This window comes from Anser brachyrhynchus (genome assembly GCF_964034855.1).
Source record: "Anser brachyrhynchus genome assembly, chromosome: 4".
Classification (NCBI taxonomy): domain Eukaryota; kingdom Metazoa; phylum Chordata; class Aves; order Anseriformes; family Anatidae; genus Anser; species Anser brachyrhynchus.
This window is the reverse complement of record NC_137698.1, coordinates 41742200-41761500: the sequence shown is the minus strand read 5'-3', so window position 1 is coordinate 41761500 and position 19301 is coordinate 41742200. Positions and strand designations below refer to the sequence as shown.

Genomic DNA, 19301 nt, shown 5'->3' with positions numbered 1-19301 from the left:
TTTTGTACAAAAACATGGTCTATCTTTTAGATAACAACTTGGTGCTATCAAGCACTGCTCAGGAAGTTAGAACTCTTCATCAGGTCATTCCAGTTGCACCTCCTTTATCATCCCTCTTTTCGCTTCCATCACAGAAGACTGCCCTTTACACCAGGTAAGGCTGTGCTGGAAACCAAAAGGACGAGGAGCAGCCTCTACTCCACTGCAAAAAGGATGCATGGAAGAAATGTGAGCAAACACAAACCTCTCTCTGCTAAAGAGCTCTGAGGGCTGTTAGTTTCTATTCTAAGAATTCCTGTGTTTTCCTCATTTCCTGGAGAACTGTTATAAGCAGCACTGTACAAACAGATGACTAATCTCACCATCTTGAATATGACCTTCCCTAGGCCTGAGCTGAGGTCCAGATCCAGGTGGACATTTCAGTCTGTGACTGCTATTTGCAGAGAGACACTGAACTCTGGGCTGAGATGGTCATCTAGATTCAGGAAATTTCAGGCACAATCTTTATGGAGTTTTCCACTGGCTTCTTTAATGGTCTGTCTATCCTTGCCTTTTACACATAATGTGAGAATTGTTGTGAATCCTAATCTTTGGCACTTTTCTTAAACTTGCTGTAGAAAGACCAAGGCACCCAACTTTGACAGTGGCTTTCCATTTTTAGCTTGATGCTTGCAAATTAGGGTAGGTGATGCTTGGTGCTCTCTCTGTAAGCACTTTCTAGACTAGGGCCTTAAATCTACGTATCCTTTTGTGAGTATATAAGTTTGCTTGAGAGAGGTAGGTTCTTGCACATCATATAGCAAATAGGCTTTGAAATGCGTTTACTTGTTCATGTTTCTTATGTCTGAAACAGGTGGTGGCTAGCGGTGTTTAATCTTAGCCATAAAATTAGTTGGCTCGGGTAAAAGGAACAGAACATCTCTTCTAGTAATTGTTCCAATCTGATAAAACTTACGAGGAATGAGGTCGTGTATTAGAAAATCTGCATTAAATGCAAAAATCTCTTAGAGCTAGCTGGGACTTATTTTCACAGGAGACTAAGTAATTGCCTATTGAGGTTTTCTTATCATTTGTAATTTTACAGGCCAGCCTTGTATCATTCCTTGATCATTTCCTTTCCAAGCTGATGATTCTTGGCCTATTTAGTTTAACTTAATATGGAAGTCATATTACTCCTCTTATCATCCCTGTCACTAGACATCATACTTTTCCTTACTTTAGGGAGTTTTCTTCACGTGGACTGAGCTGATGCAAAACACAAGCTGAAATTCATTAGCATTATAGCGGCTAAATTCAGAATCATGTCTTTTGGAGGTACTTTATGAAAGAACAAAAACAAAGACCTGGCTCTTATCCTTTGCCTATGTTCTAGAGCTCTGGGTTATAAACCCATACTTGCAGAATATCAAGTAGTGTGCATTCAGCTGATTTAAAAAAAAAATTTACTGGCAGGGCTCAAGTCAAAAGTACATTTATTTAATCTTTTCAGCATTCATTTACAGTACAACATTTAAAGAAAGCAAGATTAAAATCATTTCCCCCCACTGCACAAAGCATCAGATAAAAGAATCTTTTCAATAATAGTATTTCATTTTGAGTTTCACCAGTCTGTTTAGTTTTGATATTACAAGAAGCCTATTAGCATTGTATTCTTGTGCTGAATGTTGATGGATTCTGACAACTGTCACTGAGAAACCGAAAGAGACAAGATTTTCAAGTTGAATATGAATTTTATTGAATAAAGGTGAAATTTACTTCACCCTCAGAAATCATAAGAATCAAGCTATATATGGATGAAGTATGGAAGGCATGAAGTACATGCCCTTGCCTCTACATCTGGTCTACTTCTCTATTATGTCACAGTCACTCCACGCTTCTGGAGAAATAAGCCCAAATTTTTGCCTGTACTTTAATGTTCAGGTGGGGGCTCTATGAGACTTCAATAACACTCAGCAGGCCTGGTTTCATCATCACTTCTCATAGTAGAGAATTCATCTGGAAAATACTTTTTGTAATGATCAGGGAATGTGACAGCAACAGAACCTAATTTTCAGAAACCTATTTAAGTATTTTATGTAGTGTGAAGGGCTCCCTTGGACTTTCTGTTATCCTTGTTATCACCCTCATAAACTACAGAAATAACAAAAAGAAACCCATTTGTTTTCTTTCATATATGTTCTGGAGACAGAGTGCTTCCATTAGTGACCACTAATTCATTCACCTTAATTCATCTTTACCTAAAAAGATGTTTGTTTGTTTTTTTTTCCCTAATATTATATATATATTTTAAATTATATTTATTTGACACTAAGGAAGAATTTACAAGACTTGATCCTTCTTTTTATTTTTTTTTATTTTTTTATGTTTTTATTTTTTGCAAATATGGTCTCATATTAGGAATCAGAATTTTTTGCTTTATTCTTGTTTCCTATTATCTAAACACCCTACTAGAAAATACTTTGTCTCAAGGAGTGGAGTGATTGGCATTATTGATTAATGTATTGTATAGCATTTGAATTCATTTTTAGCAGAGTTAGGAAGGTATTTGTGTGTGATTTTGAGGAAATATTTTGAAAATAGTTTTCAAATCTTACTTATAAAGTAAGTGTCCCTTTCACAGTTTCAGAGTTTCAGAGGGCCAAAAACTAGAAAAGGAAGCTGTAGTACAGTTCATAGGCATGAGTGTTCACGTTTTTTATAGGCTGATAGGAATGAATAATTTACAGTGACCTTGCAAAGACGATGTATAGGCTGGTGGCGAGATGAGTTTGGGTAACTTGTTTAAAGCTAGTTCATTTATGAATTCACCAGTTATAAACTATGTTATTTAGCTATATATTGCAATGCTACATCTTTTTGTGTTTTACTGCGGAATCCCAAGCGTATTTTATTTGAATTTTATTTTTCAGTAGTTGTTTTGCTGCAAAGTACAGTGTATTAGTAAACAATATAGTCAATAGCAATAGTAAACAATAACTCAATAGGATCATATTTTAAAAAGTGAAATGAGTTTTGCATAAATATGATGTCAAAAGGATTTTCTGTCTTGCCTTCATTATATTCTGTTTGGCTCATGCCTTTTGAGGCAACAGTTCAGCTCCTGCAGGGCTACTTTTAAAAGGCTGTCATTATTTAGAATGGATCATTTAATTAAGCTACCACAGGGTCTGTAACTAAAATTAATCAGTGTAGGTATATTGCTTGTGTGAGTCACAATTACTAGGCAAATAGGTTACTGCCCAGTAGAGTTGCTGTAATCCAACTGTACATAGCCTCATAGAATTTAGAGACAAGCTTTGTTTACTCTTAATTATACCTAATGCCATTTACTTCAGCTAGGCTGTAGCCTGTGTTGCTACTAATTAATTTATGTAGTTAGCAAAATACTTCATTTTAATACCAGTGTGTGACACTATCTGAGATGAAACTGCCTGTCCTATGACTGGAGGGAATAATTAGAGAGAAAATATATCAATTAAAATGAGCTATATTAAACTATATTTGTATCATGAACACGGTTACCAAAACCTCCAAAGATCTGATCTGTATTCTCGGCCTTGGGGCACTTACTTAATAAAAACTTAACAGAACATCTTCAGTGACTCATACATTATGTAGCAATTGAATCATCAGGAAAACAAAGAATATTGATCCTTCATGTCATGATCTAAACCCAGTTATTTAGAGGGCAAATTATATACATACAGTGTCTTTTTGATATGGTAAATCATATTATTTGTTATTCATCCACTAAAAAATTCTGACATACAGTCAGACAAATAGAAAGGATGCTAATGTGCTAACCCAAGTTGTAGTAGACCAGAACTCAGTTTAACTAGTGTTTCAAGAGTAGCACACGGGAGGTTCTCTAAGACAACTCAATTTTAGGGTGCTAGTTTTAATACAACAATCAATACAATCTCAAGATACAACCCTGGTAAAGTATAAATTCTTTCTACCTAGGCTTTTTTTTTTTTTTTCCCAAAAGATGTGAAATATGACCTAGCTGTCAGAAGTTTTGCTGCTTCTGTTCTTTAATTGGATTTCCTACAGCAATCTCACCCCATGCTCTGTGTGCAGCGGTTTTGATTTCTGAATGCCTTCTTTACAAATCTATACTTTTTTCTGTTGGAAACTTGCATTGGACCTCTGTGGGGAGGGGAGGCCTTCTCAGTAACGTGGCCGGGATTAAAGCAGCTGATTTGAGACGAACATGAGTGTAACTACTTCATGTGAATAGAAGACCCAAAACTGCTCTGAGAGCGTTTACCCCACAACTGGTAACTCTATGGGGAGAATAACAATGGCAAAGTTTGCATTACCACCAGCCTCATTAATCAGTAACTAGGGGGTTACCAAGAGAGTCTTAAAACCAGGTGAGAGCTTCAAAAGAAGCATGAAGATTTGTGATCGTGGGGGGAGAAACTCTAGAGAGGCAAAACAGCGATAGACCGGCAGCTGAGTTGTGTTTCACCCTATGGGCAGTCCCACCTCTGCCTAGAGCTGAGAGCAGCCACCCTACCAGATGCCAGGAGTAGCCAGCACCCAGCTTGCAGACTGACAGCACACCAAGAAATAACTGGGGAACAACATATCAGCTGTGTGTGTGTATGGGAACTCTTGGGGTGCGTTCGCAGGAGCATACAGTTAGTGGACTTCTGGAAGCAGGGTAAGTACACACAAAGCAGCAACACTCACACCCCCAACAGGCAGGATATGTAGATAGGGGAAGAAGCACTCCCAGAAGAGGTGAGGATAGGCTTGTAACCCTCGCTGCTTATGAGAGAGGAGGTTGCATACATTACTGTCTGAATGCGTCTACAATGTGCAAAAAACATTCTGACTAGTGTTTTGAGATCATAGAAGTATGCTAGACATTTTTTGTGTGTTCGTTGGTATTTTAAGCACCTAGTATTGTGGTTTATCTGTTGTATTCCTGGTACTGAACTTGGTGTTTAGTTCAGTGATTGCCAGTTAATTATCCAACCATAACAAATAGATAAACCACTTCAATCCTGATTTTATCCAAACCCCTTGAGTGGTTTTCCCCCAGAACAATCCACTGTAGTAGATTTGCCCTCCACCAGAGCTCTGACCCCATCACTGTCCCAACATTGTGCACTGGAACAGCAGCAGAACATTGCTTTTTAGGGTTATCCTGGAGACACAGTCAGCTCATGAGTCCAAGAGAGCTAAGGCAGAGAGCACATGGGCAGTGCAGAAGATTAAGATGGTGCTGATGTGTTTGGGGAGGTTTATATGAGCAACAAAACCAACAAGTTCATATGAACAACCTCCTAAAACAGAAATTTCCTGAATGGTGTAAAAACATCCTGAATAGCCAGAACTCTCAAATCCCAAACAGACTGGTAAGAGTGGTAAGCATTAAGAATGTCAAGATCAAATGAATATATCAGTGTTCTCACCGGTCTTACACTGGTTGTCTTCTGCATGAGGAAAAGATTGAGCTCAGTGAGTGTCACTCTCTCTGCCCCAAAATTATCGTATTATTTGCCATCTATGTATGCTTGCTGCATGAACCCTGATTTAATTTATTGCTATTGTGGCAAAACCAGCTGCTTTACAGAATGGTCAAATATTTGGTTATAGTAGATTTAAGAATTTTAGCAATGTAGTAATTCGTTGAAAATCACTCGTAGAACATGTGCAATCAAAGACTGAAAATCATATCTCTCAAGGCTTAAGCTAGTGTCCTAACATGTGAATGAGTGTTTTCTTCGGTTTCTCTTACATCTGTATAGGGCAACCTATTGGGATACTGTAGTACTTGGAGTACAAGCAATACATACAGGTTAGTAAGGAATGATATATACCTTATACTGCTGGCAGTTACAGTGCAGGTAATTAGGGAATTAAGCTTACAAACTTGAAGAGCTTAATGTCCTGAGCTTATGCAGCTATATTTGAGAACTGCTTTGTGTGCTTGAGTACTATGGGACAAAAACATGAATTTATATGGTACAATCCAATCTTCAATACCAATTTCTCTCAAAGTTAACATTCACATGCGGATATTGTGCATGCATTTATCCAGTAACTGATAACGCATAGTTTCATATGTCACATCTTTCTTGTAAGTGTGAAGCCCCTAAACTTTTGAACAATAAAGGTCTGTATGTTGTAGTGAAAAATGCTAACATGTAAGTATCCTTCTGATTCAGTCATCTAAAATTTGCAAGCACAGCCAAAAGTATCTGTTCAGAAATCTGGGATTCACATAACTGTGTGAACCATGGTAAAAACAAGTGTGGTTTTGACAGATCAAAATAGACTCCAGATGTTACACAATTTATGGTTAATGGGAAGCTTCAACATGTTTCAGTAATGGTTGATAAGCATTTACTTTTGCTTTCCAGTTTTAATGGTGTGGCTTACTTCTCTGAATTCTGAGAAGTGCTGAAGAAAAAAAGTTTTAGATCTTGTTAGTGTTGACATTAGCCTAGTGTCAGTAATTACTGCTAGGGGTTAAAAATTAAGAGGTGGTTTGTCAGTGAACGTTTTACGATAAATCAAATGGTCTCATCCCAGTGTATGAAATTCTGAGTGGTTTTTCTGACAGGCTTGTTTAAACATACATGATACATACATTAAATTGTTTATTCTTTTCCCTGCAGCAGGCATATAATGTAAATTGATAAAATTCAAAATGAGTATCTACAATAGAACATTATCAATAAAGGTTTTTTTCCTATGTGTAGACTAAAAGTCAAGAACTTTTGCGGTGATATTTTCTAAAACTACATTTTTTTTGCATTATATAAGATGCTTCAAACAAAATAGCAGTATACTTGGAGAAAAAGTGACATTACTCAGGAAGAAAATACATGTACTTACAGCAAGTAAACAGATCGTTCATTTGTTAGAATGTTATTGATTTTTAGTTGTAATCGACTGGAAATGCAGTATCTGACTAAGAGAAAATATCCATTTATAATGACAACTTATATTTTTATCCTTTATATTATAGAGAAAACATCTGTTGTTTTTACAATATTACTAAATTTGGGGATGTTATACCATTCACATCAATAATGTTTTTGTTTTCCTATGGTGTGTCAGATCTCAGGGAAACTAGAAGTCCTTTACAACTATGTATAATATTTACTTAATCAAACAAGTAGTTTATCGTGGATTTTTAAAAGATTTATTTCAGATGTATTAGCATCTAGATAGAAAAGTTTTACCAAAAACAGCTCAGTTATCTAACACCACTACTAAATTTAAATGGGAATTTTAAAGATTATATAAAATACCTTTTTTTTTTTTTCCTCTTACTCTACAGAGGTATTTTACTGAAATTGTGAGAGTTTTTTAAAGACTAATATTGAATTGTTTCTATAAAGTGTTTTTGTGTCTTTAGAAGTCAACATACAGTTAGTTATACCTGAGGTGGATGCAGAAGGCATCTCTGCTTCGCTGCTGACAGCACTGATCTGGAAGGTTTGTTTGGCAGCTCTGGAAGGCATGGTGAGTCAATCCATCCTGCAGCCGCATTCATTTTAGGAAGTTAAACCTTAATAAGTGTCTTCTTTTCTCTTCTTTTCTCTCCTCCTCTCCTCTCCTCTCCTCTCCTCTCCTCTCCTCTCCTCTCCTCTCCTCTCCTCTCCTCTCCTCTCCTCTCCTCTCCTCTCCTCTCCTCTCCTCTCCTCTCCTCTCCTCTCCTCTCCTCTCCTCTCCTCTCCTCTCCTCTCCTCTCCTCTCCTCTCCTCTCCTCTCCTCTCCTCTCCTCTCCTCTCCTCTCCTCTCCTCTCCTCTCCTCTCCTCTCCTCTCCTCTCCTCTCCTCTCCTCTCCTCTCCTCTCCTCTCCTCTCCTCTCCTCTCCTCTCCTCTCCTCTCCTCTCCTCTCCTCTCCTCTCCTCTCCTCTCCTCTCCTCTCCTCTCCTCTTCCTCTCCTCTCCTCTCCTCTCCTCTCCTCTCCTCTCCTCTCCTCTCCTCTCCTCTCCTCTCCTCTCCTCTCCTCTCCTCTCCTCTCCTCTCCTCTCCTCTCCTCTCCTCTCCTCTCCTCTCCTCTCCTCTCCTCTCCTCTCCTCTCCTCTCCTCTCCTCTCCTCTCCTCTCCTCTCCTCTCCTCTCCTCTCCTCTCTCTCTCCTCTTTCTTTTCTTTTCTTTTCTTTTCTTTTCTTTTCTTTTCTTTTCTTTTCTTTTTTAACCGTGGAAATATTATCCTGTTGGTGAAAAACCCAATGTGCAGTGTGGTAGCGTAGATCACTGAGCCTGAGCCAAAATGAGCCTGAGAAACCTTTGTGTTATTCTCTATTTAAGTGATTCAGTTATAAAATATGTTTTAAAAGAATCATATAAATACAGGTTACTGGTAGAAAAAGATAAAAAGTGTAGGTGGCATTCATATTTTGAGCTTCCTTTAATGTATTGTTCATATATATTCCTGTTTCTTACATGTCTCAGTTTTAACCAATCCCTCATCCCAAGTGAACATTTGTATTTTTGTATTTTGTATTTTTTTTCTTTGTGAAGAATAAAGTCCCAGAAATGCCTTAAAACTAAGGACTTAAGATTTCACAACTGCTTTGCTTTCAGGTCAGAAAATAAAAGCTTTTGAATCTAGCGCTTTATGCCTTGTTTTATTAGCTGGCTTAAGTTTTTCCTGGCTCCATTTTCTAGCTTCCCAATTCTGTGTGTATAAATATGTACTTAACTGAATGGGGAACTTTGTGTTCAACATATTGTTATTGCTTCCTGCATCAGAGCTAGATATTGAGTGAAAATACTCCAAGCCATCTTGAGGTCTGAACTTATGATATTTCTAAACAATTCACTGCTAGATGTGTAAAAATAATTTAGCAATGTGTTTTAATAGGATTTTTTTTAAAGGACAAAAGATACTGTTAACCTTAAGTTTTCATATAAATTATTATATGCAATGATTTGTTATGTTGTTTTTTAGATAATTCTAATTTAAATTAGATACATTTTAAGGTAAGAATTTTCACACTGAAGGAAAATTATCTAATACTAGAGCTAGAGTTTAGACCAAATTGAAATCTGAGGGATTTAAAGAGCTGGTATCCTCTTAACTTGAGGGCTAATATGATTTCCAGAGTTTAGATGACTCCTGAAACATGTTTCTGAAACCTCTTCAGTTTTCTTTTGCTGTTTCTGAAGTGCAGACAACAGAAATGTACACAGGAGCTTTCTCATCAGTGCTGTATAGAGATGTAGCACTGTCTTCTTACAGAATAGCATTTTGTTTGTATACCTGAAAAATGCTAGGGTCACAGAGTCATACTGGAAATTCACAGCAGTTCTGTACAAAGAATTGCTCTTTTCCAAAATACCCTCTTTTAACATGTACAGACTTAGAAGAATATCCTGCCCTGCTTAAAAATAGATGTTTGCTTACACATTTCCCTAAAATGTGGAATAGACTTAGCAACACAATATAAAATTCTCCATTATCATACCATATCATCTTAGGCTGGACTTTATGCAGTGAGTGAGAGAACTGTGCTTTCAGGCCCATCAAATACAATAGTCTAGCAAAAGGTCATGGAAAGAAAAAAAAATAAGTTAGTACCTCAAAGCTGTGTTCTCTTTTTTGTTTTCTTTTTCTATTTCTATCTCTGTTCTTTTCCTTAGATCCAGTTGGATCCAATAGCTGATGATGGATAGAATGGCATTGTGTCCTCAACATCTGTATGGAAATAAAGTGAAGCAAGACAGTCTTTTCTTCAGGGAAAAAAAAAAAAAAAAAAGTGCATTAGCTTCAACCTATTGCTGCAGGAGCTGAATAGTTTTCAGGCACAATCCACTTAATGTTATAGCAGCAGGTACTGAAATCTACAACAAAAACAGTTTTAAATATATGAAAGAATACATAGTTTGCCATTGGAAAATAACGTGTATTCCTGAGTCAGCTGTCAGGTAGAACCAGAAGTGGCTGCAGGAAGAATAGCCATTAGGATTGGAGAAAGAAATGTATATCCTGTGGTCTCTAATAGGCTCTTGATGTTATAGAAATAGCATTGAGATGGTGTCTGTACTGCAACTTGCTCCTATGGAGCAGAAAACCTAAAATTCCTCAAATAAGATTGAGCTATGTACAGTTTTCAAGCAGCTGAAGTGCAGTTGTTGAGCTAGCTTTATATTATATTATCAGAAGTAGGACTGCGCTGCCTGGAAGGCTCTGGTAAGAGCTAGAGACCATGCACTGCTGTTGTCGGTGCTGTGACCCAAGTCATCAGCCCCGTTACATATGCAGTAGCAGGATGGCTTCGGATCTATGCTCGAGTTCAACCATAAACTGCTTTCAAAGTTTTTTACTCCCTGAGATATGTATGTTTTGTGGCTCTTGATTATGTGAAAGTCCTAGGTAAAGGAAGGTTGAAGAGCCTGTACTAGTCAGAACAAAGGAAGAACATGTTTTCTGTTGTTTGTTTGGTTGTTTTTTTAATTTCTTGATGTTCATGAAATTGATTTTTCCAGTCATTTTTCATGACAGCACAATAAGTTATTTGTGCATATGTGCAGCATTCTAACATTTAATAGATTGTATCATTGTATTAGAATAAGGAATTTCAGTATTAAAAAGTGTATTTCAAATGATATCTAGTACAACTTAGTGACATAGAAAATTTGTTTGTAAAAACAAAATGAAAAATACAAAATTTCTGAATATATTCAGAAATGTAAAAAACAAGACATTCTTTTATATTTTATGAGAAAATCTTATTCCTAAACTAATGGTGGCTTACATTGATAGAAATTTCGTATATTGTCAAATAGTGAATATCTTGATATACAATATACTTATCATTTTGACATTTTTCAAGCAAGTTAGAATCTGAGAAATTCACAGAGTAACTGACTACTGTTATTTCATGTATATGTGTTATTTCATGTATATATGTTATTTCATGTATATGTGCATACTAATAGACAGATGGATAGCTACACTATTCTTCCAAAAAGCTTGTCTCGCAAAAATTTGCTCTTGGTTTTCCTTTCTTTCCTTGGTACTAATTCCTTCTTCATGAAAACTGTAATTCTGCAACCTCAAATACACACATTTTAAGGTGCATAAGTTGCAGTGTAGAAGTATTTATGCAATCAAATTGTATTTTTTATTGTTTAAAAAATTAAGTATCTGTTCAGTACGGTTATTTGTTTTCTAGTTTGTCTGCTTAGTAATTGAAATTACAAGGTCACTCAATCCCTGTAATAAAGAATGCAACAATAAAAAAAAATCTGATATATTATTTAAGATGCTTTATTGACATGGTGGAAAATTGACTAGCATTTTACACTTAAATATGAAATATCCATCAAGGCTGCTATTTGTTTGTGTTTCCCTTAAGGATGCTATTTGTTTGTGTTAATTTTCTTATAGACTATGCTGTGTTGTTGTGGAATTCAAAATAAATTTGACAGAGAATTCTTCTGGCATCAGTCTCCAAATGAGCTATCACCTTTAACAGTACAGTACCTGGAAGAGAATTATCTCTACTAACATTTTCTCACACTCAGAAATTTGTTCAGGTTGAAGAAACCTGTATATTCACAGTTCTGATAACCTAATGTGACTTCTTAGCGTAGTCCAAAAATTCCTTCATCAAATCAGTAATAAGTGACTGAGCTATGAGATTATTTCAAGTACTTATCTAATATGTGTGATGAGAAAGAGAGAATCTATTGAAATCTTTCCAATTAACTGAAATATACAGTATTAAATCCTGTCTTTTTCAGGAACACTTGCTTTGCCATGTCCACATTGTTTGGATCATTCCACAACATCTCAAAAGTCTTGTAGCATCAAGGCAGCACAAATGTAGCACTCGGCCCTGGAAGAGTAGCTGATGTAACTAATTTCTAGTTTCATTAGTTTGTACCCTGAAATTAAAACTGTCCAAAAGATCCTCTTTGTGCTTTGTTAGGGCGTTCTGTCAGTTTGGTGAGAAACAGCTAATTTTTGATGGTCTGTCAGAAGGCCATCCAAGATTGCACAAAGTCACTGTAAGGTCAGATGTGGAGGTACTGTGAAGAGGAGAGTAAAAGAAGAAGAATAAAGCCCTCAACACTGATAGAAGAACTGTCCAAATAAAAAATGATGATAAAGGTCATAAATCAGACATCACGGTTGCCTTTAAGTCAGCAACTGTCAAAAAAAAATTCCTTTGCCAGAAATATGCTTTGCCTTTGTCATTGTCCTCCATGCATGGGCCAAATCTCAGTGAAGGGAACAACCAGAAGCCTGAGAGGCTCCATACAGAAACTGTGAGAAACAAGGCATAATTTTGCCCATGGAGCTTACCAAGAATAGTATCTTAAAGCCATCCATTTAGGACTGGATGCAGCTTCCTAACAGAAATTGTTTTCTTGGTTTTGAATAATAATTTGATACACTGATTTGTTAAGGATGTCTTGAATCATCCCAATGAATGGAATTGTCCATGAATTTAGGAGTAGCTGGGCATTATCAAAGATTTGCCTTTCTTGTCACTGATAAAAACCAAAATAAGGAAAATAACTATAGCTGGGGTACACTATATTTATTTCTTCTAGAAAATGGTAAAGAAAAATAAAAAAAATCACATAACTTTTCAGAGGCTGACAGAGCAACCTTTGAGGCTCTTGAGTTTTTTGTTGGGGTCTAGAGTGATGGATGGCTGTAAATATCTTTATTTCAATTTGTCTTTCCAGTGTGGGAGTGCACCTTTACTTTGCTTATAGCTTATGAATTAGGTGGACAAAGTGCCATTGAGAAGAATGAAGTGACCAGAAATACAGTACAAGTGATGTAGAAAAATTACCGCTGTTTGTTTGACTTCGGCCAATTGGGAATCGCAAAGTGGCTTATGGTAGCAGCAACTTTCCTGTGAAAAGCTTGGAGGTGTTATGTTCCCATCTCAGGACTCATCTTGCTTCTGTAAGTAGCTCTCCTGCAATACACTGCCCATCACTGCTTTTACAACATGCTGCTTCTGGTCCTAAGCTTCTGTTAATCTTTTCCATCAGAGTTCTTAAAGCATATATGAGGGTGTTGAGTCAGAGGCTGCTGCTTGCTGGCTGTCACCTGAATAAGCTTCACAGATAATTCCTTTTATTCATAACTGAAAATCTGAGAGAAGATTCAAGTGAATACTGATATCCTTTCAATTTTCCTTAGTCTCAACAGGGTTTTCTCCTGTTGCTTCTTAAGTTCAGCAGAGCAAGGAAAGAATGGGAAGCACACTGTGCAGTTGAAGTCACAAGACATGTGGAAGGGAGGAGAGGAAAATTGTAGGAAGTACACTTCAGAGACATTGGTACAACACAAAAGAGAAATATAAATCCAAATGTTTAAATCATATGTAACTGGTGAGCTACTCCTGCTCTGTTGTGTTCTGCTCCTTGTAGCAGTTATATTCTTTTTATCCGTGATGTCTTTGAAGCACTGTCCTCCAGCTGACCAGTCTACTGTGGTAACTTTGCTGAAGTCCTGACTACAACTACAACTCAAGTTTTACAAGAGTACTGTGGAAGTGGAAGCAAGAACCTAGTCTTCACTTAGATACTAGCAGCAGGGCAACTGTTGGGTAGAATCAAATTGATGCAATACACTACAGGAATAAATTGCATTTTTTTCTAATTATTTAAGTTATTTTTCCTCACTATGTTGCTTCTTTCCAAATAGAAATTTTACTACTGCAAGTCAAAAATAATATCCAGAGTGTTGAATTTTTCCATTTTAACAAGATTGCTAAAATAGCCTTTCTAATATTATTGAAAGACAGGGACATATTTTACATCTGGTGAAATCCTATTGACTTCGTTTTATTCATATACACTTTCCTCGTAATATTGAATTCATTTTGGAGACTTATTTTTCCCCAATGTAAATGAACACAGCTTCACTGAAATTAGCCATCAAGGAGTTATCAGTAATTTGTACTAAAATATAATGCACTTCAGAATCTGAGCCACTGAAGTATTTGGAAAGATTATTTTTCAGTAACTGAAGGTAAGTCTCCTTCTGACTTTTCATGATATTTTATTGCAGTAACAAACAAAATCCTCACATTTACTGCATAGGAGCCCCCATTTTAACAGGATGGAACAGTCATGCAGGATATAGTAACATAACTTGCTAGTCTTTGAATTCAGCAATCATTTATTCATTATGCTGTAAGTATTTACAGAAGCTGTATTTGATTTATATAAATCTTGAAATGTACTCCTTTATGAGATTTTTTCTGGTTGTAAATTCCATATTCCTCTCATTGTGTTTTCATTTTTAATTTACTACATTCCCCCAAAGGCTTTCCTTTAACTAGTTCGCTTGTTGTAAATTCAGCAGTGATATTCTTTAAACAAATGGAGGCACAGAACATAATTTCCTGGTAACACTGTTTTAGAAAATGGATCAGAATAAGGACCCAGAGCTATTCTGATGATGAATTAATTATAAGATTCCAGGAAAAACAATACATTGACATTTTACAAGTTTGGGCATGCAACCTTGTATACTGCTGCACACTTCACAAAGATTTTTTTTTGATGCTTATAGTATGAAAAAGGACTTAACTCCCTAAGAATAATAAAAAATATATATTTTAGCATAATGTAAATAGTAACTTATTTCTCCATTTAAATTACAGAAATCTATCTTTATTATGCAAACAGAACAAAAGAGTAGATGTTAAAATGCTGAGTCCGTGTTAAGGTAACTTGACTGTCCTTTTTTCTTGTGTAGCTTTTGCTTTAATAGTAAAAAAAAAAAAAAAAAAAAAATCTGGTCTTTTCTCATTTGATTTATCAATTAAAAAAAAATCATATAGTAGTATGTTATTCCTAATGCTTTTTCAGTAACAGTTTATTCCTTTTTTACTTTTACATTTATGCATTGTTATTTATATATATTACTCATATGGTTAGGTGTCTTTAGCTGAGCAACCCACCAATAATTAAAATTCAAAATTCATATAAAATCAAGATATATTATTCTTTTTTTGTAGTGTGGGAACTGAGACAAATATGCACAAGACCCAAATACCAGTAGGGGTGCAATTCTCATTGCAATTAATATAAATTAGATGTCTAATATGCCTTTCAATATTTTATCTAAAGAAATAAAGCTTCTGGTGGTTTCTGGCAGTTCCTGGCAGTAAGGAACAAAAAAAAAAAACCAAACAAACAAAAAAAAAAAAAAAAAAAAAAAACAGATAAGAACTGCATGCAATGGAAATAAAGCCCTTTAGCACTTTTAAAATTTTCACTAGCTGTTTTAAGTTCTTCTGAGAAATCTTCCCTGAAGACCCATATCCTCAAATGCATTTCCTAATTGTCTGTCTTGTCTGTCTCCATACCTCTCACCATAAGAAAATGACTCAAACATAATATTTTAAAAGTATGTTTGTAGTCCTATTTTCAGAATACATATTGAGATTAGGTCGACACAGGTACTGATTCAGTGTACCTTTTCTTTGCTGACTGGGGAACCTAAGGCTCTTTTCAGATCAAGAACTGTGTAATGATGCCAGTAGGAAAATTCAAATATAAAGTTGTGACTGAAGAGAACCCTGATTTAGGGTTGCTGAGGAACTAAGCTGAAATTTAAGGTACATTTGGTTTTGTTGTTGTTGTTGTTTGTTTTCTTTTGTTTGTTTTCTTTTTCTACTCTCTGAAGAGAGCAAGATGTCACAGCTATTTTTGTCAACTTTGTTAATGTAGGAAATACTTCTTATGCTCTGTCAAATTGTAGAGATGTACAGGTTCATTAACATTATGCTTTGTCTAACCTAATTAGCTCTTCTGATAGCAGGAGCATATTACACCAGTAAGATAGCTATGATATGCTGAAATTGGTTACCAGGTTAATTCCTTCAGTCCTAGCTTGACTGTCTTTACATGATTTCTGTAGTCCACAGCCTAAAAATTGAGACCATAGTATACAATAAACCATGTATGTACTATCAGAGAAATTAAAAAAATAATAATAAAAAAAATCCCAGCCTTATTAAAGTATTTGTGAATTAAGGAAACTCAGTCATTTTATTCTGATTGTAAAACCTGTATGACCCTTATTTGTACTCAGCACTATAGGAAAGGGGGATTTATATTATTTCAATATTTTGATGTTTCTGCATCTAGCCCTGATCAAGGGCTGAGAATGATAAAAATAATTTTTGTAAGTTTTTTAATGATCTCAAAAAATGCAGATGAAGTTGTGACAAGTGTTTTAGTGAGTTCTTGCTTTAATTTTCCTGCTTTTTCAGACTCTGGTATCATTGCCTTGGAAATGGCCTTGATTCTGACGATACAGATTTTCAGTCCCAATGTTTCCTGCACAAAGCCAAAATATCAGATTATATATTGAGTTGTTACACAATGTGGACAAAGGACCTCCTTCCAGGGAAGACATAGATTATGGTGGCCTGGGCAGCAATTAATAGTTGTAGTTTCTTCTGCCTTTTGGACACCGTGCTGTTACTTGTCAGAATAGGGGAAACACACATTGGCGAAGGATGGAAATATTTGTGTTCTTGGTAATAGGCTGGTTATAACATTATCCTAGAGTTCACTGTGAATTTCTGAAGCTATTTCACTCATGTTGTTTGTAGGGTAGTTTGGCAAGAATTAAGTACTTGGCTTCAAAATCTAAATCAGTAATACTATTAATGTAAGTTTTTCTGATGAACCTGTTAGATACAGTTTCATGATCATGCTATTGCTTTTTGACGATGTTATAAATAAGAACTAAACAGTGCATTCACACAGAGAAAATGAACTGAGCCACAGTCAACCCTCCAATAAGCAAATATAAGAAAATGAGCTTTTTTTTCACTTACAATAGAGCTGAATTAGTATTAAAGATCAGTACAAACAATCTCGTATTACAATTGTACTCCTGTTAAATTCTCATTAAATTTATAATCTTTTTCTGTCCCCTAGGGATTGAATCCAAGCATTCCATTATAAGCATTTATTCCAGTGGGGATTGAATGAACTGACTACCCCATCTTCTTGTTTACTCACCTTCTTCTGACTTCTTCACATTGTTTTCAAAACCTTCTCATCCATTTCCATATTTTTCAATGTCTTATGTTTCTCACTACTGTTCGTCAGTAAGATCAATAAGGTTCCCATAGAGAATTCTGTTTCTTCATGAGTTCAAGGAGTAAAAAAGTTTCAGTCTTCTATTCATTTTAACCATGTCAATATTTACTTTTTTTTTTTTTATCATGTTAGAGTGCATGCGTATACCTGCATATATACACCGTCTCTTTAATGTCAGGGCTTTGTAATGGCTTACTTTCCTTCCACATTGTTATCTGATATTGCACACTACTGGCTTTGATCTTGGAGAAAACTGGGAGTCATTTGGTTTAGTGGACTACTTATTATCTGGAGTTTTGGTTGTAGTTCCAGCCTGTGTTATACAGATTGGTGCAACTCTGAGCAAGCCACTGCAATTGCAGATTAGGTTTGCTAAAATGCCTATAAGCAAGCATTAGTTTTTCCTTCATGTTTATGGTCAGCTTGCATGCTGAATATAAACTCTCATTGCAAGAGTAAAGTTATTACATTAATTTTTAAAAAATTGGCTAAACATTTTCTTTTGAGAAAATTATTATTATTAAGAAGATATCAATATACTTCTATGAATTAAAAACAATATTGCAGTATTTTCAGACAGAAAAAAAAAAGAAACAGCTTTAGGGGTCTGGGCAGTACATTTATTTCTCAGTCTACGCTCTCAGCATGTTCCATTTACACAAGAGAAAACCCTTCAATTATAAGATCCTTAATTTGCCCAGGAAATTTCATAAGGAAAATGATTAATTACTTTAAGCAATCAGTTTTACAGATAATCACAGTTCTTTATTTAAACTGAAAAAGCAAAAGGGGATCTTATGAATAAAACATAAAGAAAAAAAAAGAAAAAAGCTTTTAGTTCAATAAATATGAAGTCAGCATTGAAATAGTTCTTCAGATAGGCAAATCTTGTTAAAATTATACCTCTGTTCTTATTAACTATCAATTATGGTATTATTTTGTGTTAATACAGTTGGAACATGGACTTCAGCATGAATGTAATCAAAAAATCAAGTAGTGGTTAGAATGGCCTATTGCTACACATTCTTAAATATTGTTATTCTATCCAGTTGATGTTAATAACCAGAAACACACTGAACATAGAAATGGAAAAATGGTACTGAAAAGCAGAAGAGGGCTACTGTGTTTATGCATACTTGACACATATACAGCGACCTTCATTTTTATACGGGTATCCTGTCCAAAACAGAATTGAAGAAGACTTCTGGGAGAAGCGTGACCTTAAAGTGAGAAATGCAAGTTTACATCCACTGAAGCATGTAACATTTTCTGTGACTCTCAAACCAGTGCCTCCTTCAGAGTCTGCTTACTAGACCAGGCCTGCACAAGCAGGAAGAGGAGTGCCTGCATGGACTTTTGTTAACTGGCTATTGCTCAGGTCACTCAAGAACTCCATGGTAGAAACACAACCATAGATATTCAAGTAATTTTAGTGGGAAAACCCAAGATGCTTATTATGTTGGATTACAAACAGGCATCATGCTTCAGAAGTTCTATTTCATACTGAATGCCTGAATTCTTTGGTAGGCACTGGTGGCCTGAGTAACATGTCAGTAGGTTATCCCAAACACTGGAAGAAAACAAAGAGAAGAAACAGAGCAGACCAATGCATTTGTGAGTACTGAACTTTGCGCTGCTATTTCTGGAACAGAGGTATAAGTTGAGATGTTGATATCTGTTTACATTGACTGATATGCAGAAAAACATAATTTCAACTGCATACAAAGGTGTTCCACAGGGGCAGAATTGAAGAAATGTGCTAGGTTAGGAAAAATAGCATTCATAAGTGTCCAGGTTGTGTGAATGGTAGATGATGTTGCTATTCAGCTGCAGTCCTACTGGTAAAACATTCTGAATGTTCTGCTCAAGCAGCCAGGTTTCAGCTGAGAGGCATCTCACTTGTGGCATGTATATTTGTCATCTTGTAGGTCTGATGGGTAGATAATGTTTTGCCCTGCTTTTATTTATTTATTTATTTATTTATCAGTTACAATGCAATTGTATCCGTTAATAGGACTTATTTCTGGTAACTGTGGACTCATAAGTTTTTTTCCTTTTAGTAAGAATTGATTCTAGCTTTCCCTAGAAAGAGACATTCATATTTAAAATATTTCTTTCCAGAATAGCTGTCTCTTCTAAGCAATACTTTTGTTTTCTGTTTTTGTATTGACTCAGCCCCTGAGGATAATGCATTTATTTGGAACTATGGCTTGAGTGGGTTTGTAGGCT

The 19301-nt window shown here is 35.7% G+C and overlaps 1 protein-coding gene across 1 annotated transcript in view; it reads left to right on the top strand.

Moving 5' to 3' along the window:
- LOC308194076 (uncharacterized protein) overlaps positions 1-10186 on the top strand; it is a 56225-nt gene extending 46039 nt beyond the window's left edge. The window contains exons 4-5 of the mRNA XM_080589473.1: positions 7382-7488; positions 9618-10186. Coding sequence (XP_080445599.1) covers positions 7382-7488; positions 9618-9650 — 140 coding nt within the window. The 3' untranslated portion in view covers positions 9651-10186. The remainder of the gene's footprint in view (positions 1-7381; positions 7489-9617) is intronic.
- Positions 10187-19301: the final 9115 nt, after the last annotated feature.